The 22,694-nt window shown below is 43.4% G+C and overlaps 1 protein-coding gene across 1 annotated transcript in view; it reads right to left on the reverse strand.

Annotated features, from left to right (window-relative positions):
* Nucleotides 1-2,048: 2,048 nt before the first annotated feature.
* The window catches only part of SWAP70 (SWAP switching B-cell complex 70kDa subunit), a 53,650-nt gene continuing 33,004 nt past the window's right edge, over nt 2,049-22,694 (reverse strand). The window contains exons 7-12 of the mRNA XM_015410365.1: nt 12,273-12,454; nt 9,771-9,878; nt 7,963-8,129; nt 6,441-6,639; nt 5,287-5,383; nt 2,049-3,293 (exon numbers count right to left, since the gene is read on the reverse strand). Of these exons, the coding sequence (XP_015265851.1) occupies nt 3,181-3,293; nt 5,287-5,383; nt 6,441-6,639; nt 7,963-8,129; nt 9,771-9,878; nt 12,273-12,454 (866 nt within the window). The 3' untranslated portion in view covers nt 2,049-3,180. The remainder of the gene's footprint in view (nt 3,294-5,286; nt 5,384-6,440; nt 6,640-7,962; nt 8,130-9,770; nt 9,879-12,272; nt 12,455-22,694) is intronic.

Genomic DNA, 22,694 nt, shown 5'->3' on the forward strand with positions numbered 1-22,694 from the left:
ATATGGAAACAGGCATCATTTGCATTTGTTTACATTGATCCAACATATTATGGCAGTTAGCAAGAATATTAAGTCAGCTTACTCTACATCTTAACACTACACATTGAATTGGTGCATTTGGACATTATAAATATTATCTTATCTTTTCCCTTGTTATTTTCCAATGACGTAAACAATGTAGCATTGGTAGCTCAGGTAAAATGAGAAATATGAGTATATCCGTAACTTAAGAATAGTTCATTGTACACTAACTGCAAGTTTGAAATACTAATTTATCTAACCATTTATGAAAATATTTTAATGAAAACTTTTCAATTAGTATAAAAATGGAATGTAAGAGATGGATACAGTTGGTGCTCTTTTGTATTTGTTCCTTATTTGAGAAACCCAAAACCATGGGTCACAATTCAGTCAGCACAGTCCCTATTAATTTCAAGGCAGTAGTTTGTCTGATTCCACCTATGATTTCCGGAATTTAATGACAGTTTTTCAAGGCTCTAAAGTTTTAGTCCGGTTATATTAAGGCTTAGAATTCAAAAGTACTACTCTTACAGGGCTCTTTGTAGAAAAAGCCCAGCAGGAGCTCATTAGCATAATAGGCCACACCCAACAGCAGAAACTCGTTAGCATAATAGGCCACACACCCCAACAGCACAGTTCATTAGCATATTAGGCCACACCCCCATGTCTTCCCTTGACTTGCCCAGTTGCCCCACGGCTGCGGGATGCCTGGCAAGCTGGCCCTTAAATGTCTCCCCGATCCTTCCAGGGGGGGGGGCCTGGCCTGCCTGCTTCGGAGTCGGGGGGGGTTTGCTCTCCAGGCCTTCCCTCTGTAGCCACGAGCACAGTCGTTTTAGCTGTAGTGGGCGTGGCCAACTCTGAAGCCAGCCAGAACTCCATTCCTGTGCGTTCCTGCCCAAAAATAGCCCTGCTACTCTATATCAAAATGCCATACATCTAAAATATTTGACATTTATCTGCAAAATAATTTAACAAGTATTAGCTGCATTATTCATACTATCCAGGAAAACTGTATGCTTGGTAAGCAAGGAGCAGTTGATCAGCAAATGACAACAGCAGATACCTGTATTTCATAAGGAAGCTGATTAGCTTAAGCATTTTGTTGAATAAAGGCCAACTGTCCGGAGCAACTATTAGAAAAATTATGCCATGAGAGGTGATGAAGAATGCCTTGGAATATTAAACTGCCATGTTAGAAGCATCCATTTCTCTGTTCCTTAGAACAGGGAAGCCTCATGCAACACTGATTTCTAGTTTTGTCTCTTCTCCACACCAATGTATGGACAGTGACATCATCCCAAGGAAAGCAGTAAGAACATTCCATGATTCAGCGATACAGCCAGAAGCACCCTCACTATTTCCCCGAAAGCAGACATTTTATCCCATCCTTCCACCTAGGTGCTCTGGGCAACACACATTGTTGTCTCATTGCCCATTTTATCCTTGCAACAAAACTGTGGTGCACCTTAGAGAGTTTCTTGACTGAGCAGGACTTGAATTTTGTTGCCCACTTCCTGCCTCTACCCTCTTACCTGAGATGTCTCCTGCTTTTGTGAAGCACCAAAACTGAAGGACCAGGGTCTTTAATTAATTTCAACTTGTCATGACATGTGAATGCAAGCACCTTATCAAATGGAGGTTTGTTTCTCGCTCAGTCACGGGGTAAAAAACAAAGCAGCCTTAATTTCTTAATGTGCATGCTATGATAAATTGGAATTAGACTGAAGCCTTTCATTCTCAGTCTTGGCACCCAAGCCCAACAATAAGCCAGGTCTGTACATGTCATGAACAAAGTCAGGTTTGTTCATGACATCTAAATAGAGTCAGAGTGATCTCCCATTGTTTTGGGAGATAATGGATAAAATGTGTATTTTATTCCAGGGTGGGGGGGGCACCTTTGCCCCAGGTATCAAATGTTAGGGGATCTTTACACCAGAAAGTCTGTCTATGGCAGTGAGGGAAAGGGAGAGAGGGAGGGAGAGAGGGAGGGAGGGAGGGAGGAAGGAAGGAAGGGAGGGAGAGCTTTAAAGCAAATTGCTTGATTAGAATATACTTCTCAGAATCTCCAGTTAAAAGGATCATGTGGTCGGTGATGTGAAAGACCTTGACTGGAGACGCTGGAAAGCCACTGCTAGTCTGAGCAGATGATACGGACCTTGACAGGTCAATGGTTTGATTCAGTCAAAGGCAGCTCCATGGTAAGACATTTGGTGACTGAACCAGAAAATCCAAATGGTGCCTTATTTATGTACATAGCTGCCATTGTCAATACTTCAGTTTTCTGCCATTCCAGTTATTTGAATGTACATTTTACAAGCCGTACAGCAGGACTTTTGCCTCAAATACATACAAGCATTCGGGAAACCAGTTACTCGATTTTAAGGTTCAGATGTGCAGATCATCATAATTGGGTTATGCATTCCTAAATCTTCCAAGAAATAGAACTTGCAAATCTCAGATATTTTTTCTCCCAAAGAGAAAGTCTGTATTCCCCGATACTGCATGCAGCTATTGCTAAAAGATCAGAAATCATCAGAGGCTGGGTGCTGCTTAAGGCAGTCAAAAAACAAACACTTCCTCATGTTTCCCTTATATCCTTCAAGGTGTCTCATACAGTCCAGGCTCAGAAATAGATATTTGGGGGCTCTTTTCCTCACAGAATACCCCCATCGACATGAGCAAGGAATTCCACGATATTTCTATCACACCATTCTCTCTGAGACAATGAATTCTCTTGCTGAGGGAAAGCAACATTGCTATTGTTTATTTCCATGTTCTTTTATCTCTTGCCCACCCCCAATACTGCTGAATTTGTGGCTTATTAATTAGGGTAACTCATCTTCTATAGAAGCCCATGAGTTCCAGTCCTCCTTCCCTAAACTCACTCAACTCCAAATTCTACAAAGCAAAACAGAAATCAGAACACACACGCCTTTTTTGTGATTTTCATTATATATGCCAGAATTTCTGTAGACTTTTACTAGCTTGCCCTCGTCACCCTCAGTTGGCCATAATTTAGGCTGAATGCATTATATTCAACTTATATTTTGTAGTTGGATCCCATCTTGTTGACTGAACCCTTGAAATAATTTACATTTTAAGAAACAAACTGGTTTAGATGATTTTATTTGTCTTTCTCACAAAGTATTTCAGCCTTCGTCACTGGTCAGGAGAGCTCCTCTTCCCCTTCCAGCTCTTCTGTCTCTGCTCAAGTTCTGCATCAGTGAAGGCTGCTGGGCCCCAGTTTGTGATAAAGTTAGGATTCTTGGAACCTAAAAGATAGCAGACTTTAAACAAATTTGTCCCAAACCACCTCTAGACAATCACAGTTACTGTGAGTAGCTGAGGCACACTGTGGATGGGATCCCATAAAAAGCAGTGAGCATCCCATTAAAAGCAGGGAGTGCCAATACATGATATTTGGATGTTTATCAGATTTACAGACAAGGCTTTTCCTAGATCACCCAGTGAATCTTCATGGGAGGTGGGCTTTGAATCTAGGGCTTCAAAGTCCATGTCTTCATGGGAGGTGGGCTTTGAATCTAGGGCTTCAAAGTCCATGTCAATATTCCAAGAACAGTGCACAAGTTAGCTCAGTAGTAAAGCACTACTACATTCGAGCATAAAGTATTAAAATGACTTTTAGCTGTTCTCCAAAAGAAAGCCCATCACCAGTGTTCCCTCTAAGCTGAGTGAGTGTGAGTTAGCTCACAGTTTTTTAGCCTCCAGCTCACACATTTGTGTCTTCGCCCAGGAAGGAGGGCTCCAGAACAAACTGATTTATGCAGTAGCCAAATCGCTCGCTCACAACTTTAATGCCAATAGCTCATAAAGTAGCATTTTTGCTCACAAGACTCCACAGCTTAGAGGGAATGTTGCCCATCACTGAACTATGTAACATTTATGCAATTACTAATACAGAAAAGGTGGTTATTATTAAGCACAATGCATCATTAACATGCCATACATCTTCCCAGCTCCTGGTACTGTTTGCTGCCAACAACCTTCAGACCAATCTTACAATAATTTTAGTGTTCTTCTGTCCCAATAATAATTAGATGCCTGAAGATCGGGTGGGCAGCTTCTACTCTGATCTATGTTTTATTTAAGAAATGCCCAAATATTCTCTGAACAGGCACAATATTTACCTAAAAAGAGCGCCAAGTCCTTCAGCCATGGGCAGTGGTTCCAGAAGAAATGGAGCAATTACCCAAGAATCACTAAACTTCCTTCCCTGCACTTCATTGCTCAGATTGGGGACAGACTGTGGAGCCAGTCCTGAAACTTCTGCCAATCACGTGCAACAACCCTCAGGTTTTACACACACACACACACCCACACACACACAAAGATCCATGTACTGCTCAGGTCGGGGGCCAACACCATAATCCCCTGCCACCACATCTTTCATTCCAACAATCACCCCAGGGGAGAAAAGAGGTAGAGTTCCCCCCCAAATTAACAGCATTATTAAACACCGTGATCAGCTCTGGATAAGGCCAGTAGTCCCCTCCATCATCTATCCCAAGATTTTGTAGATCAATTTTTCCCATAAGACACTTTTAATTTATGAACAGCAATCTTAAAAGACTTTATAGCATTCTGCAGTCCTTCAGCTTGGTTTAAAGAGCTGATCAACAGGAAATCCAAGGGATTGTGCTGCCATCGAGGAACTGCCTATCATTTTGATTTAGGACATATAGGTACCTGAAAAACAGTGCTATTGTTGTTGCTATTACCTATTTCTCCAGAAGAAATTAGAAGACAACTGAACCTTTAAGGACCTCCAATTTTGCCAATGGCCATTCATGTCCAACTCAAACAAAAGGAAATAGAAACAGAGTACAATACCCATGTGCCCATAATATAAGATGGTGCAATCTCCCCTCAAACATTTATAGGAACGCTGCTATTTATTTGTTCAATATGCAAAACAATGGAGATAGTGTGCCACTGTGATAAGCTTTGCTCTCCAGATTATTTACAATTTTCACATTAGTATGTCATGATAACCGTTTATGAGGAATCTGCCATGTAGCAACTAAAATCCCAACTGATGCTGTTTGCAGCACAATCCCCTATCTATTCAGGGCTAATTTTAATCATGTTTTCCAGACTGTAGTATTTCCCAGTTCACTAACAGGAAGCATAGACCAGGCTGACTCAGTAAGAGTTCAGACTTCTTGGAAACCTCAAAACGTTACTGTAGATAAAAATAGTCAGTAGCTACTACACCGATTCACAAGTTCAGATGTTGGTTTTTACCTGGTTCAATTAATCGAATCAATCCCTCGTGATGAGCTACTTTATCTTTCCAGCTCCTGGTATTGTTTGCTGCCAACTCTAGCTTCTTTTTCACTCCCTAAAACAAGAGTCAAAGATATTAAAAGACGGCAGTCAATAACAAAAAGAATTCTGTTCATTCTAGAAACAAAAGAAATCTAGTTTGCAAATCAGAGGATTTCAGGAGCTCTTTGCATGGCAGCCATAGTGAGGACGATAGCCTGCCTGTGTTGATGTCCAGAACCATTAGCTTGTGATAATACAGTCATATGTGTAGCATCCAGCCCAGGTCAACACTTAGCATGCTTCTGCAAATGCTTGAAAACACGATTGGGTAAGATTAATCCTGTGCACATTGCTAGATCCATGCAATAGTTTCTCGACAGGCTGGTCAACTGTGATGAAAACTGGGTACATCAGAGGTCCCTGCCACACGGCAGGAAAAAAACCGGGCAAAGTGCGGCTTTTAAAAGCCGCACCAAAATAGAGACGCCGCTGCGGGAACCCACGGATCCCCTGAGCCGTGGCACCGTTGCTCCCCGGCACGATCAGATGCCGGGGAGGAAGCGACAGTCGGGAGGGGGAGGCTGCCGAACTGCGCATGTCTGAGCATGCGCAGTTTGGCCAGGAGCCGGGGATGCGCCGGTGGAAGGACGCGCCGGCGATCCCACGGCCGGCCTTGATGCGCCCTTTCCCGAAGAACCACCTAGGTAGGTGGTTTATTTTTGATGCGGGGTTTTGGGTGGAAGGGCTGGATCGGGAACGGGCGTGCCATGCTTCCCAGATGTTGCTGTGGGATCGCGCCCGTTTGCTGCGCCCCCGATCCGTCCCTCTCCCGGCCCAAAACCTCTCGTGTGACCGGGGCCAGAATTATTCAAAAAAGCCACTGATCTATCTTTGCAGAGGAATTTCAACACAAATTTCCCTTTAATTTTGGTATCTGTCTGCATGCAGGATAACTTTGACACAGTGAAAACAAGAACTGTCACTAGGAACAGACACAAGGGCTACAAAACAGCGACATCATACAGCTCAGACTGCCCCATTGTCAACTCTTGCACACACTGAATTTAAACCTATACTATGCAGTAGATGCTGGAGACAAGCAGATATACAGTAGTCTCACACTGGCTCACCTCATATTGCTCAAGAGCTTGTTTCCGTTCCAGTTCCAGTTGTTCTAACTGTTGCATAGCAACTTGAAGAGCATGTTCCTTGATCATTCTCTCATTTTCCAATTCCTGCTTCTCTGCTTCTGTCATCTGAATAGTCTGCTGCTGTTCTAAGTGCCATTTCTCCAGTTCTGCCCTTTTGGTTGATTCCTCCTCTAATAGCCTAGAAAGAGTTTATCATTTTTGAGCTGTACACCTTGCAACGTATGCTATCCATGTAAAGGTCTCATTAAATGTACACTGCATCTTCAGGGAGGCAAAGTAGTCGTGGAAGGCTTCTCTAGAGTAAGTTCACTGGGAGGGTTTTCCGCTTTCAAACTCAAAGCACAGAGGGCTACCACAGTGTTGGACTTGTACCAGGGCCAAACCAGGTGAGATGCTGGGAGTTCCATGACTGGAGCTGCTAGTCTGTTTTTTTAATGCAGTTACCGGTCACACAGGATCATGGTTCTGGGACCACAGTACACAGGATGGTATGTTTTAAGCCAAACCCAATGTAGGCCCCTGTCACATGGCAAAGTTGCCGCGGGAGAGGCACGGATGGTGGGCAGATTATCCGGGGGCGATCACACCCCAACATCTAGGAAGTGGAGCGCACCGGTGGCTTACCACCAACAATGCGCCTTAAAAAACGTAAGGTACTAAGTTTAAAACCTCCAAGGTACTAGTAAACGTTTGCCACGGGCTGCCTCCAGACGCCTGTGGTGTGATCGCGCCAACACACAGCATTCCCCTCCAGTCCCTCGTTTACCCGCCGGCGCCAAGGGAAGGACCCATGGTGTGCCGCCAGCGTGTCTCATTGCGTAATCGCGCATCAAACTGCACTGGGGCAATTAGCCATGCCTCCCCACCCGCGATATCTGGCCTGTGTGACCGGGGCCGTAGTTTTCCTGATGGGAGGCCACTATTTGCCCCATTGGGGAAACTTACAGGTGCAACTATGCATACTCGGAAATTTTTCCCAAAGGGGCAAATAGTAGCTCCCTGGAGTCATTTTAAGTCAGGAAAACAACAGGGGGAGAGGCAACCCCCCCCTACTTTGCTATCTCAATCAGAATTAGGCCCCCTTGCAACTGATAATTGCATTATAAAAAATACCTGGGAGCTGTGATCATAGAACACACAGAATGTCATCTAGTTTTGGCCCTCACAGACCAGATCAGCAGTTACTTTGGGGGCTTTCTTGCTTTCTCCTTTTGCATGTAGCTAGTTACTTGCTTGCCCCATCTGTTTCACAAAACCTATTGTATGATTAGTACACAACTCTGCCCTAACAGGATTTGCTGCCCAGTTATGTATACTGTAGAATACCAGAAACAAACAATGAGAAACATTCTGTTACAAGTATACAAGGATGTGTAGGGATGATATTCAGGTTGCCTGATGCCTTGCAATTTCAAACCTTTTCAAACTTTCCATTCCATTAGATAAGGAAGACCTTTCACTCTTAAGATTTAGTCCTACGACTACAGAGCTACATACTGACCTGGCTTGAAGCCTCCTGACAGTTTCCTCATCTTGACGCGCCTGTTTCTCTTCCTCCAAAGCTTCTTGTAGCTGATTATACATTTCCTCAAGTTCCCGGACTCTCTGTAAATACTGTTCCAGCTCAGATGATTTCTGGGCAACTTGCTCCTCCATTTGCTGTCTTACCTAGAAAACATGGAGTGAAAGCATGCTTCATCATCCTTCAGTACCAATGACAGCATTCATCTTTCCATGAAAAGAGAGAAAAGTCCTTCCTTCAGTCCATCAAGCATCAAGTCCTACATGCTCTATGCAGACTATGGATGAATGTCTGAGCCTGGCTTGTTATTATGCTTGTATGTGTGGCTTAGTTTCCTGATTTGTAGGGAAGAAGTGAAGCCCATCTTGTCCAGATACCTGCATTCAGACATCATGACAAATTGCATTTGGACTGAAGCCTTCAGAAACCAGGGGATCTTCCACTGCGCTCTCTGCATGAGGACAGGAGGGAGTTGGCACATAAGCACAACAAGCAAATTTATGCCTGCACAAGCAGCAGTTTGTTCATGACACATCTGATGGAAACCATGGTGTAAGACACAGGCTTCAGGTTCTCTGCCAAAATACTTCATGCTCCACGCTCAGGCTCGGCAAATCAGGCAAAAAAGCTTTTATTATCGGAAAACAACAAAGGCAACCTCAATTAACAATGCTTCGAGGAAAAAACGTCCTTCAGGGGGTTGCCAAAATACAAAAAGTAATTAAAATCAACTAGAACTTACAATAACTCCACAAGGTAGGAAAACATCCTGCCCACCAGACGCGCGTTATCTTCCCCCCCACACCTTTTGCTATTTTATCTATTGAAGGACCTGTTAAGACGCTGCCCCTCCCTGTCTCCAGTGCAGCTGTCAGTTAAGAGATCTCAGCTGTGCAGCTCTTGCAAAGCTGAGTACCGGACAGTTCCTGTGAAGACTTGCAAGGTTGATCCTCCCCCTCCTGCCGTCCTTCAGTTCTACAGAGTTCCTGTATTACAGACAGGTTGGTGTCTTCCTTACACATGGGCTCACAGCTTTTTTGTCAACACACACTAAATTGCTAAAGCCTGCTGCTTACAGGATTCTCAATCCCAGTGACTGATCACTCAAAACTTTAGCTAACTGAAAAAACACATACCTATTTTAAGCCATTTTGGCTCCAGTGTGGTGTTATAGTGAGGGGAAAGAAGACAAAAATGTTAAAGATGGTGTTTCCTGCCAGCAATAAGCAGTAGCTTTTGCTATGGAAATTTAAGTAAAAGTCAGAGGATCAAGCAGCCAAAAAATCTTTCATTAGTGAGCTGTACTTATTTATTTGTTTGTTTGTTTGTTAGATTTCTACCCCGCCCTCCCCAGCAGGCTCAGGGCTGCTGATGTCTTTAACTACACTAACCACTCTTCAGTAGATTCAGGGCTGCTTCTGTTAAACTCCTCTCTTCTGCTAATGGGTCCTCCTCACCTCTCTCCTCATATATTTCTACCACTTACCTGTTCTCTTCAAGCATCAGTTCCTTATTTTCAAAGCTTTCCGCTCCTACCTTCCAACAGTATACCTTCGTTCATCTCCTGTTACTCTCCTTTTTGGTCTCTCCATTCTGCATGAGTTAACTGGCTACTGTCCCTTCCTGCCTCGTCTTTTTCTGCCCTACATGCCCCACTGCTGCTTATCACTGGAATGGCAATTTAGGTCTGGTCCCCCCAGGGCAGCCTCTGGAAACTAATACGATTGAGTACACATTTTGAATCTGCCGTCTAAGAGGCCTGCTGTATGTCTCTCAGAGGCATTTACCAGTTTTTCTCTCTCCAGCTCAAGACTGAATCGATCCTGCAATTCCATTTGAGTCTTCAGGCGCTTCTTCTCCTCTTCTGAAGCTCGAGTCGCTGCTTCTTCAAGTTGCTGTGCAGAGAAGAAAGAGTGGAGTCAATATCTCCCATGAATTCATTTATATTCACAGATTTTAAAAAAATCCAGATGTACTGGAATAATTCTTAGGTTCTAGAACTGGGACACTGTAAAGTTTGGAAAGACGGAAAAGGTCATGTAGTCTAGTATCCACTAGGCTCTGACATTACTTGCAGATTTACCTGTATCAACCAGATTACAGTGCCCAAACATACACTATTTATAAAAAAGGTAAAGGTTCCCTTGCTCGAAAGCCAGTCGAGTCTGACTCTAGGGTTGCGGTGCTCATCTCCGTTTCAAAGCCGAAGAGCCAGCGCTGTCCGAAGACGGAACGCTGTTACCTTCCCACCGAAGTGGTACCTATTTATCTACTTGCAATTTCTTGCTTTCGAACTGCTAGGTTGGCAGGAGCTGGAACTAGCAGACGGGAGCTCACTCAGTCATGCGGCACACTCGGGTCTCGAACTGCTGAACTACCGACCTTCCACAGCCTGCAGTTCAGCGTCTTAACCACTTGAGCCACTGCAGCTCCAAGCACACTATTTATAGATAGTTGTAAATCAGGACATATGATTAGTAAAATATAACCAAGTTTGTCACATAATGTGCTAAAAGAAGGCAAACAACAACATGAGCACAATGTGAAGTCCACAAAAATATGAAAAAGCAGGGGCATCACCACAATTTAATGCAAAAGGTTTAGCATAAATGGAGTAGGTACTGGTAAGCAGTACTTTCCTTCTTGATTCTACTCTAATAATTTATCCCTAAAATGCTAAAACTAGAAATACAAGAGGTTGTACCTGTTGAGCAGAACTTGACCATCCCATTCCCATTATTTCCCCAGACTGCTGAATAAACTAGCATGGTTCGGGGGAGGGGGGTTTGAAAAGACTTATTATAGTTACTGTGGGAGGTGCATGTACTAGATGAACTGAAGCAGCCCCTCTTAGTCTTGCACAAAAATGTGTGAATACATTCTATTAACAACTGAATTGTTCGTCTGAATTAAGCCCTAGAAATGCTTAATGCATAGCTGCTTAAATTAAATTGTGAAAGGGTGATTGCTCACGCTGCCTTCGTGACCCTGACTGGGTGGAAAAGCGGCACAAAAATGTTTTCAGTAAATAAATAAAATAAAGGATCTCCTGGGGACCCAGTGGGATGGCTGCCGTGGGCTGTCCGTTGCTGTTGTATCAGGTTTATTGAGGCAACCTTACCCTGGATTACAGCGACAACAGTCTGCATCCTGACCCTGCAAGAACTACTCTCCACACCACGGAGGGTGCAGAGGGGTCCAGTCAGTGATGGCTCAAGACACTTTGCTCCTTGAAGCAGAACACAAAATGACACTTCCACCTTGATTTCTATTTTCCATGCATGTTTGCAGCTATGACCATAATATCCCACCTGGGGGTCTGTGTGTCTTACTCTCTGTCATATGCCCATGAAATACAAGATCTTCTCCCAGATGTGCAAATTCCACTCAAACAGAATTGTGTGCCTGGCAAATTCAAAGAAACATCCTGATTTCCTCCCTTACACTGCAAGATAAATAGTATTCAGATGACTGAAGCAGCTGCTCAACACCTTTTGCCTGACAGATCTCCCCAGTCTGGGCTTTATCACAGCTGCAGAACAATTTTGTTCTCAGCTCCAGCTTTTATTTTTTTTAAATACATATTTACCTCAGTGACAGTGATTATTCCCCCTGTACCTTCTTTGAGGGAAAAACACTATCTACCAGGAACTTCTTTTGTGAAAGGAGAATTCTACAAGACCACCAATGCTCTGTGGCAATATAGTAACAGAAAACTTCAACATAAATCTCCATTATCTACCTGCCCTGAATCAAGCATGACTGCAGAGGAGCAAAACAGTTCACATTATTAGCAGATTACACACAGGCTTGTTGTGGCATAATTCAAACAATAATGGCTTAAATTATTTATTGATTTAAAGCAATAAATAAGGTGATGAACACGTCAAACATTAAAACCGGCATTTAAAATACTTGCATACATATATATATATGTATGTGTGTGTTATAAATATTAAATATTAAATAAATATAAAAAATTAAATAAAACATACATATAAACACATAAAACGCACAAACAGGGAGAGAGGGGCAATAAAAGTCAGTGAGAAACGCTAAACAAAACAAAAAAGTCTTCACTCACTGGAAGAGGACAACTATACAAGGGAACAGACAAATCTCCCTTAGGAGGGAATTCCAGACATTTGGCAATTACATCAGAACGAGACAGCAGTTTGCAAGAGCTGTGAAAAAGTGATACCTTGAAGTACAATTGACACCAAATGTTTAGTGGTACCTTCAGGCATGATACAGCAGAGAAAGGGGTCTGGGCCCTTTCCGGCACCCACCTTTCTGACAGTCTCCAGTTCCTTCTGTTTGTTTTCATTTGCCACTTGAAGTTCTCTCATTTGCCTCTCTAGTTCCTCCTGTTCAGCCTGCAGTTTCTGGCGCAATGCTTTCCGTTTCTGGCGAGCCTCTTTGTGAAGCGGAGGTTCGCCTAATCTTAGCAGGTTTACAGTTGTCTGAATGGCTGTTTGACAGAAATAACAAGACACCATTAGTAAGAGCAAACATAAAGAATAGGGCCACAATAATAATTCTGGCTACACAAATCCCTTTAACCACAACGGCCAAACCGGAATTTCATGTCTGGAAGGGGGTCACTCCAGCTCCTTGTAATGAGGCATAGCCCACTTGATGAGAAATAGTTTTTGCAACTGTTCCAAGTTCATTCTCCAGCTACTAGTATTCAGAATTACAATATGTTGCTATAAACCCCAGACCCTTTACATGTTGTCATACTACAGTAAGCTCCTGCCAACCTAGCAGTTCGAAAGCAAGAGATTGCAAGTAGATAAATAGGTACCACTTCGGTGGGATGGTAACAGCGTTCCGTGCGCCTCGGCATCTAGTCATGCCGGCCACATGACCACGGAAATGTCTTCGGACAGCGCTGGCTCTTCGGCTTTGAAACGGAGATGGGGACCGCAACCCTAGAGTCGGACTCGATGGGCTTTCGAGCAAGGGAACCTTTACCTTTACTTTATACTACAGTAAAAGCCAACGAGACCTGGCAATAAGGTCTTTATAGTCACAGAACCCTTTTACTTTGGCATGGCCAGGCATTACATACAGAACAGATGCCTGGCTGCCCGCCACCTTCCCCACACTCTCTCTCATACTCTCCATTTGAAGGTGTTTTCTCTTTACGAACAGAATTGTGAGCAAAACTTACACCTATATTAAAATTTCATAGGGCACATGAGGATTAGAAATGCATCTCCTTCCCGACGTCATTCAATGTGGACTGTCATTAACAATACAGCATAACAATACCCGATTGACTATTTGTATCACAGTATCACAGTATGAGATAGGGTTGGGTAGAGAGGCTTACTGACATTGGATATGGTTACCAGTTAAAGTGTTGTGAAGGTGCCTTCTAAGAGAAAGTTGTATTGAGGCTTTTTGGTAAGTGTTACATCGCTGCATGTTATTTTTATATATTTATGAATATATTTTTGATATGTGTTCCTGATCTTGTATTCTCTTACCTGATCTAATTTATTACAGCAAGAGCCACTAAAACAGTACAATTCTGATATAAGAGAGATTAAAACAGTAATAACATAGCAATAGTATAAAAACATTAACAAGAGAAAATTAATAAAATTAGTAAAATAAAACAATAATAATAAGAGAATCATACAATTTTTTCAGCTATAATAAGTTTACGTTTCCTAATAGCTAAGCAACAAAATTTTGCCACAGTGTAAGTCACTGAACTCTGAATGTCTTCTAGGAGGAATTTACAAAGGACTTCTGGCCTAAAATCAAGATAAGACTGCAGAGGGCTAAATCTAGACAGAAGGGGTAGTATAAGATGATCTCGTTCCTCCTGATAAAATCTGCAGAACAGTAGGACATGAGTAACTGATTCCACCATATTAGCCATGCATAGACATATAAGTTCATGCATTGGAACCCGAGTGAATTTACCTTGCGGTACAGTGGGAGTGCCTCAAAACGGACTCTGGAAAAGGCCCATCTACAGGGCCCATAGGTAATGCTAAATAAATAAGGGGCAGCAGTAAAATTAGGCCAAGATTTTAGATTTCTGAAGTTCTTGGGAAGTGAAGCTTCTTCATTTTGTAATTCAATGTCATGAAGCCTCTGTGTAACAGCTGTTCTTGCCTTGTATAGGCTTCCACAGAAGAGATCTTCTGGGAATAAGCCAATCTGATTTAATTTATTAAGAATTTGTGCTGACCAGGCAGGGTAAGGGTCCGAGGCTACAATGTAAGGTATTAAACCCTTCGGGTTGTAATGAATTTCTAGCCAGAGTGTTATAGCCTGCTACCACACCTTTGTTTCAACTCTGAGTAGCCCAGCCTCTTGCCTAAGTGTTACATTAGAAGTGCTTCTAGGAACGCCAAATAGAGATCTTGTACTGTTATGACAGTCTACACTGAAGTAGTTGTCCAGGGCAGTTGCCTTGGATTTGACGCTGTTTAGCAACCTGACAAAAACCTGACAAAAATTGCGAAACGTGAATAAGAAATTCCGTAAATCACACTGGGAAGGAACAACATCATCTTTGTGACATATAGATTGAATATTTGGACTATTCTGCTAATACACACAGTTATCTACATTTTGTGATTTTGTGTATCTGGACTTTGGAATATGGTATTTTGGTTGTATGAATGATATAACAATAGAATATACAGACAACTTGTTAAGACGAATACTTGAGAATATAAGTTTATCGCAGAGTGCAATAGTGCCTTGTACCACAGAAGTGTGATTTTATTATATTACTCTGTGATTCCCTTTACTATTTTTTGTGAAGCTGTACAGGATTGCAGTCTACATGTCCTTAATTCCACGTCAGCTCCATTGAATGCAATGAGACTTACATGTTGAGAAGGGAAAGGGAGGGAGCAAATTGAATCACTGACATTTCCAGTTGACGAATATCAGGTAGCAGAAGTGGGAAAGTCAGGGGCCCCCATCACAGTCACTCTGGGCTGAATGGAATTAATAGGTCAGCTTTACATGCAGATTAGGATCACAGTATCCAGGGGTTATTTCGTAGAAAAAGAGGTGCAGGAGCTCATTAGCATAACTTATTAGCATAACTTATTTGCATATGCCACACCCCCTGACGTCACTGGACTGTGTCAGAAGGCAACACCCACCGCTCAGGCTCCACTGGACTGTTTTGGATTGCTAGCTATTGGGGGGGGGGGGACGTGCAGTTCTGTCCTCGCAGAGGAGGGAGAGCTTGTACCTGAATAAAACTTGGTCTTAAAGGTGCCACTGGAATGTTTTGGACCGGGGAGGGGGAGCTCTGCAACTTACCTGGCTGCTTCTTGCTCTGACTGAGGGCTTTTGGGACCCACGGTAAGTAGGAAAACCAACATACAACAGATACCGTGCACAGATGAATTATAACCTATCATAAATAATTTTATATATTTAGAAAAATATTATTACAATAATTTCTTCATACATATTAATCATCATAGTCACAATTCATAATATAAGAGATGAGAATGTCAAATATCATCTCCATAGATTCGCAAAAGATATAGTACAACCTAATAATATATACTAGTCCTCCTCTGTAGAAAAGTTTCAAAAGGGAGGACTCCTTAAATTCTCTTTACATGTGCTCTGTCTTCCTCCAACAGAGGTCCAGATGTCCTTCTGTTTCAGAATCTTCCTCAGGGAGTCCAACAATAATTTTCAGCACAAGGTTGCTAAATACCAAAGTTTTAATCCAAAATTCTCTTTCAATGAACGCTGCAAAAAGTTTTTTGATGAGCTACAAGCCTCCTCCAAATTTAAAAGCACGTTTTCTACAGAGGAGGACTAGTATATTTTATTAGGTTGTACTATATCTTTTGTGAATCTATGGAGATTATATTTGACATTTTGATCTCTTATATTATGAATTGTGACTATGATGATTAATATGTATAAAGAAATTATTGTAATAATATTTTTATAAATATATAAAATTATTTATGATAGGTTATAATTCATCTGTGCACGGTATCTGTTGTATGAGGGCTTTTGGGAGCAGGGGGTGGGGCTTGTTGCACGTGCCCGCCCCCTGGGCTCTTTACTGCCGGAGCTCCGCTCCTGTGCGCTCCTGCAGGAAATGACCCCTGACAGTATCTATATTACATAACTCATGAGCAGAGAAGGCAAGAGCAAGGAAGCTTCAATACAAGGGATAGGTACAATAAGAGGGCTTGCCACCTACAATATGGACTTATTTGTATTCAGAAACCATATGCCAGGTCAACTGTGAATGCTGGCAAACGCCACAGGCTGTCAGCTGAGAATGGGCTGCTGAACACAAGTCAGTCTTGTGGCTGAGCTCAGGTTCTGGCCACGGGTCTCTCAGGTCCAAATGTCCTAACTGCTGACCCATCCCAGCTCTCTCCTTATCATATTGTTATTGGGGGGGGGATACCTGGGCAGGTACAGCCTGTTTCTCTCAGGCTTATTTTCCAACTACCTTTGACAAGTTAAAATTAAAAATAGTAAACACACACACTTCTGGTAGTCTTCCAATGCTATTTGACATCATTCCTCATTTTAGGTCCGAAGCCCATAATTGTCCAGATTTGCACTATAAAAGTCTGCCCTTGTTACTAAAGAAAGACAGACTTACTCTTCTGGTAAGCAAAAACTGATATAATTATAGCTGAAGCAGCTTTTGTACCACAAAAGCCAGATGCTAGTTTATTTCTGTACTTTATAGTTTCCACTGTGAGTGAATGAGAGAGAGAGAAAATTCCAAAATGAAATATTGTTCACTTGTCAGGTTATAATTATTAATGTTTGGTACTTTTGCACTTTCTATTATATTCAGAGGCTGACCTCTTGAAGAAAGAAAGAGAGAGAGAGAGAGAGAGAGAGAGAGAGAGAGAGAGAGAATAGACAACAGTGGTGATATTCCATAGTGATGTGTCATATGCACTAGGCTACCATTGAAAACAAGGTTGCACTTACTGGTTGCGGGCGGGGGGGCTTTTGGCACCCGCACCCAGGGCCCGCCCTAGGCGAAAGTCTAGTTCGCCTAGTGGGTGGGCCGGCCCTGCATACATAGAGTGGTAATGAAGGGCCGTGCACTCAAAACAGTGTGATAGCATCAAGGATGGGTTGTGTGAGGACGCTGACTATGCATTACATGAGGAGTAAGAGATAACCCTTGGTAGGGGATTCCAGCAGGACATCACCTTTTGGAACTTCATGCATAGAGAGGGTATAAGTTAGAACCCTATCATAAATGAAGCACCATGTAAGTGCCAAAAATAAAACAAGAAGTTATACCCCTCTTTTGTAGCATGCTTAGTAACCCAACAAGGAAAAGATCAGAGGGATTTTGTTGTTGTTGTTGTTTGTTGGTCCAAATCAGTTGCCAAAAACATTCAACAGCACAAGAAGCAGGTTCCAAACCTTGCTGCAGTTTCTGTAGACTCTCTTCCCCACTTAGAGGTGCAAGGTCTGGTACTACAAGAGTGGTGTTTGCCACTCAGAAAAGTGGGAGGCTACTGCTACACTGCATGAAAGGAGATGACCAAAGTATTGCTTTGTCAGCAGGAGTGAGAATAAGCAGATCTGCACGATGGTAATGAAGGCAATGAAAAGAGGTATGATGTGGCTAAAGAAAGGATGGACACAATGCACCACAAGGAAAAGAAACTTGTGCAGTCTGCAGAGCAATCTGTGCAGCAATACAGACAGAGAGAAAAAGGCATAAAAACCAGGTTGTCTTTGTCAGGGATTAGAAGTGCATTCCTCAATGACAGGGTTATTGTCAGGAATAAAGCATAAAGGATAGGGTCTGGAATGTCATATTGTGGGGCCCTGCCAAGTAGCCCAGACCTCCAATCAGAATACCATGGAACTGGTGTCTGCTAATCAGTTAAAACATGATTACGGTGCCTTCTTTAACTCTGTGGGGCATTTGCACTAAAACCAGAGACAAAGTAAATATGCCCATCATGCCAAGGTAAAGTCACGTCAAGACAATTAATATTGCAAAGTTACTGGGAAAGGTCCCACACAAAGCGAAGGAGCCACTGGAGATGGCACTACTTCCAGAAGATCATAGACAAAAGAAATGCTGTGAGAGAAAGGACCGCGCTGAGACCACATGCATGATGCATATTAGGTCTGTCTCAGAAAGAAAGAAAACGAAGTCTGGGCATCCCGTGAAGGGTAAAAGACACAGCAAAGCAACAGTTTTGTTTATGGTGTCACATATAGATATGCAAAAACGTCAGGAAATGCAGCAGTGGAAGGTTAGGAAAGGCACAAACAGGTATAAGAAAAGGCCTACATGGTTAACAAACAAAGTAATGGAAGCTGTAAAAGGTAAAAAGGATTCCTTTAAGCGGTGGAAAGCTAGTCACAGTGAGGCTGATAAAACAGAACACAGGCTATGGCAAATAAAATGCAAGTCTGTGGTCAGGCAGGCAAAAAGGGAATATGAGGAGCATATAGCAAAAAATGTAAAGACCAACAATAAAACTTTCTTCAAATACATTAGAAGCAGGAAACCAGCCAGGGAGGCAGTGGGGCCCTTGGATGACCAAGGGGTAAAAGGAGTACTGAAGGACGATAGGGAAATGGCTGAGAAGCTAAATGCATTTTTTGCCTCCGTCTTCACTGTGGAAGATGAGAGGTGCTTGCCCACTCCAGAGCCGCTGAGTTCGGGAGGGGTGTTGAAAGACCTGAGTCAGATTGAGGTGACGAGAGAGGAGGTCCTAAAACTGATAGACAACTTAAAAACTGATAAATCACCAGGCCCAGATGGCATACATCCGAGAGTTCTGAAAGAACTCAATTGTGAACTTGTGGATCTCCTGACAAAAATATGTAATCTCTCCTTAAAATCAGCCTCCATTCCTGAGGACTGGAAGGTAGCTAATGTCACTCCCATCTTTAAAAAGGGTTCCAGAGGAGATCCGGGAAATTACAGGCCAGTCAGTCTGACGTCGATACCAGGTAAATTGGTGGAAACCATTATTAAGGAAAGAATTAGTAGGCACATAGATGAACAAAACCTATTGAGGCAGACTCAACATGGGTTCTGTAAGGGAAGATCTTGTCTCACTAACCTGTTAATGTTCTTTGAGGGGGTGAACAAACATGTGGACAAGGGGGATCCAATAGATATTGTTTACCTTGACTTCCAGAAAGCTTTTGATAAAGTTCCTCATCAAAGGCTCCTAAGTAAGCTCAAAAATCATGGGATAAAAGGACAAGTCCTTTTATGGATCAAAAACTGGCTAATTAATAGAAAACAGAGAGTGAGTATAAATGGGCAGTTCTCCCAGTGGAGGGGTGTAAGCAGTGGGGTACCACAGGGATCAGTACTTGGTCCACTGCTTTTTAACTTGTTCATTAATGATTTGGAGTTGGGAGTAAGCAGTGAAGTGGCTAAATTTGCGGATGATACGAAGTTGTTCAGGGTGGTGAAAACCAGTGAGGATTGTGAGGCACTCCAAAGGGATCTGTCAAAGATGGGCGAGTGGGCGTCAACATGGCAAATGGGGTTCAATGTGGCCAAGTGCAAGGTGATGCACATTGGAGCCAAAAATCCTAACTATAAATACACGTTGATGGGGTCTGAACTGGCAGAGACAGATCAAGAGAGAGATCTTGGAGTTGTAGTAGATAACTCACTGAAAATGTCGAGACAGTGTGTGACTGCAATAAAGAAGGCCAATGCTATGCTGGGGATTATTAGGAAGGGTATTGTAAACAGATCAGCCAATATCATAATGCCGCTATATAAATCAATGGTGCGACCTCATCTGGAATACTGTGTGCAATTCTGGTCACCACACCTTAAAAAGGATATTATAGCTTTGGAAAAAGTGCAGAAAAGAGCAACTCGAATGATAAAAGGGTTGGAACACTTTCCCTATGAGGAACGGTTAAGGCGCTTAGGGCTCTTTAGCTTGGAGAAACGACGACTGAGGGGTGACATGATTGAGGTTTATAAGATTATGCATGGGAAAGAGCAGGTAGAGAAAGAGGTACTTTTCTCCCTTTCTCACAATACAAGAACCCGTGGGCACTCCATGAAATTGCTGAGCGGTCGGGTTAGAACGGATAAAAGGAAGTACTTCTTCACCCAAAGAGTGATTAACACTTGGAATTCACTGCCACAGGAAGTGGTGGCAGCTACAAGCATGGACGGCTTCAAAAGGGAATTAGATAAGCATATGGAGCAGAGGTCCATCAGTGGCTATTAGCCACAAGGTATAGATAGGGACTCTGGGGCAAGTGATGCTCTGTCATCTTGGTGCTTGGGGGGGGTCAACAGTGGGAGGGCTTCTAATGTCCTGGCCCCACTGGTGGACCTCCTGATGGCACTGGTATTTCTGGCCACTGTGGGATACAGAGTGTTGGACTGGATGGGCCTTTGGCCTGATCCAACATTGGCATCTCTTATGTTCTTATGTTCTTATGTTGAGCTGACAATCATAGTAAAATGAGGGGGGGGGGGATCCAGGCAGGTTGCTTTGAAAAGGGTCAATAAAGACCTGTCACAGTAGCAGGGGAAACACAGGAGCCTCACACAGGCCACACTAATCTCTGCACACATTGAGAGGCAGTTCAGTATAAACCCTGTGAAAGGGAATATTGGAATTTTACCATTGGAAGCGTCCCTCTTCAACAAGACGGGTACTGTCTGCAGGAACAGTAGAGCAGTCAAGACACAAGACCACCCAGCAAAAGACAAGTATTATGAGCAGAGGTCATTTCAGGGGGGATCGCGGAGGAACGCAGTTCCCCCGGGTGAGGTGCGGGGGGCGGGGCACATGACGAAGCCCCGCCCACCGCTTCCGGCCGCCCCGCTTCCAGCCCTCATTCAGCCAGGAGGAGGAAGGAGAAGAGGGAGGGTAAGTTGCTTCCTCCCTGCCTCTCCCCACCCCTGCCTGCCTGGAGCCAGGGAGGGCCTTGGCGGGGCTTCCTCGCACTCCCGCTGGCCTTGCAGGTCCACCGCCGGGCCCCTGATGTCAGGGGGTGTGGCATATGCTAATGAGTTATGCTAATGAGTTCCCCTAGCTCTTTTTCTACGAAACGACCCCTGATTATGAGTCGCCAAAACTGGGCCTATCATAGGCTTCTCTTCAGGTGCTGCACTGAAGACACAAGAATCATTTGAAATAACATAATTTTTCCTGTCCCGGGGGGAGGGAGGGAGGGAGGGAATGCAACAGAGCACTTCAAATCTGCCTTATAGTTGATCAGACCATTGGTCCATCAAGGTCAGTACTGTCCACTCAGACTGGCAAGCAGCTCTCTAAGGTGTCAGGCAGAGAAAGGTCTTTCACAGACATGGCTAACAACATGAAAGGGAAACTCCGCCCACCTCAGCCACTCTTCAAAACTACAGAAGCTGAAGAGGTCCAAATAACCCCAACTAAAGGACACAATAGCATTCTGACACATAATACCTTCCACAAAGGGCATATAGAATTACAAGGCTGTATGAACCCATTCCTCCACAGATTCCACTGTGAACCTGAGGACAGCCAGGGAAGGTACCTTCAGTCAAGCACAGCACAGGTTTAAAACGGGCCTTCATGAGGCCACACTTCCAGGCTTCTGGTCAGAACTGACACAAAGGCAGAGAGGAGGGAAGTTTTTACTGATGCCTATTATCTGCTTGTTGTTTGTCATAAGACTTTGTACCAAAAAGAAGGATATAGCTATTTTAATAAACAAATAATTTAATACCATATTTTTGTGCTCCACTTCAAATTGCCTTTTAATTAAAAAAATTAAGGACATGCTGAACATGAGGTTGCATCCTACAAGAAACCTATATTATCAGTCACTGATGAAGCTCTCTCATCATATACTTATTTAAAACCTTTGTCCTGCAATGATTTCCGGTGTGTGTGTGTGAATTAAGAAAGAGGTATATACTGAGGACTTCTGGTTGATGGCAGCACGCTAGCAGACTCACCTCCCGGACCTCCCGGGGGTGAAGCTGCGCTCCAGCCGAAGGAGGGTGTGTGCATGCTCACTTCCCCCCCCCCCAGGGACCCGGTTGAAGGGACCCTGGCCATGGAGCTCTTGAGAGGTTGCCTCTTCGACAGCGAAAAGCCAGAGAATTGAGGCACCTCTCCACTCTGACGGTTCTTCGTGCTGAGAGACCGAATGGACTAAGTGATGCTGACCGGGGCAAGCGCAGGAGATTGAGCGTTAGAAATGAAGTGTAAACGAGGTCTGCAGACCGATTATGAACGTGAGATTTAAGCATTAATTAAAAAGAAAAGAAGCTCCCCACGCCCACCCCACGGAACAGAAGATAAGGCGAGCGGGGGAGGGACGCCTCCCAAGCGCATAGACTTTAGAGCAATTGAGGGGGGAGCGGAAGTATAAACGATTAAAACTGCTAAGGAGTACTTACCAAGGCGAGTGCAAGAGTTTAAGCGCATATTCAGAGACTTTCAAAAAGTTTGCGAAAGTAAACAAAGCGAAAAAGATGGCGGGAAAGAGGACGGAGAAAGAGAAACATCTGAAATCGAAAGTAACTGAGAGCCCAAAACCAGAAGGAGTCAATGAGCCGGCAAAGACATTGGCAGACTCCATGTGCCACCTGCTGGACCAAATGAATAATCTCAAAGAGCAGATGATATCAATGACCCAGTGTATCACCACTCAACAAAATCAGATAAGCTAGACTTTGAAAATGATGAATCAAACAAATGAGAAGGTGAAAG

This window comes from Gekko japonicus, unplaced genomic scaffold, assembly GCF_001447785.1.
Source record: "Gekko japonicus isolate JY-2015 unplaced genomic scaffold, Gekko_japonicus_V1.1 scaffold1697, whole genome shotgun sequence".
NCBI lineage: Eukaryota > Metazoa > Chordata > Lepidosauria > Squamata > Gekkonidae > Gekko > Gekko japonicus.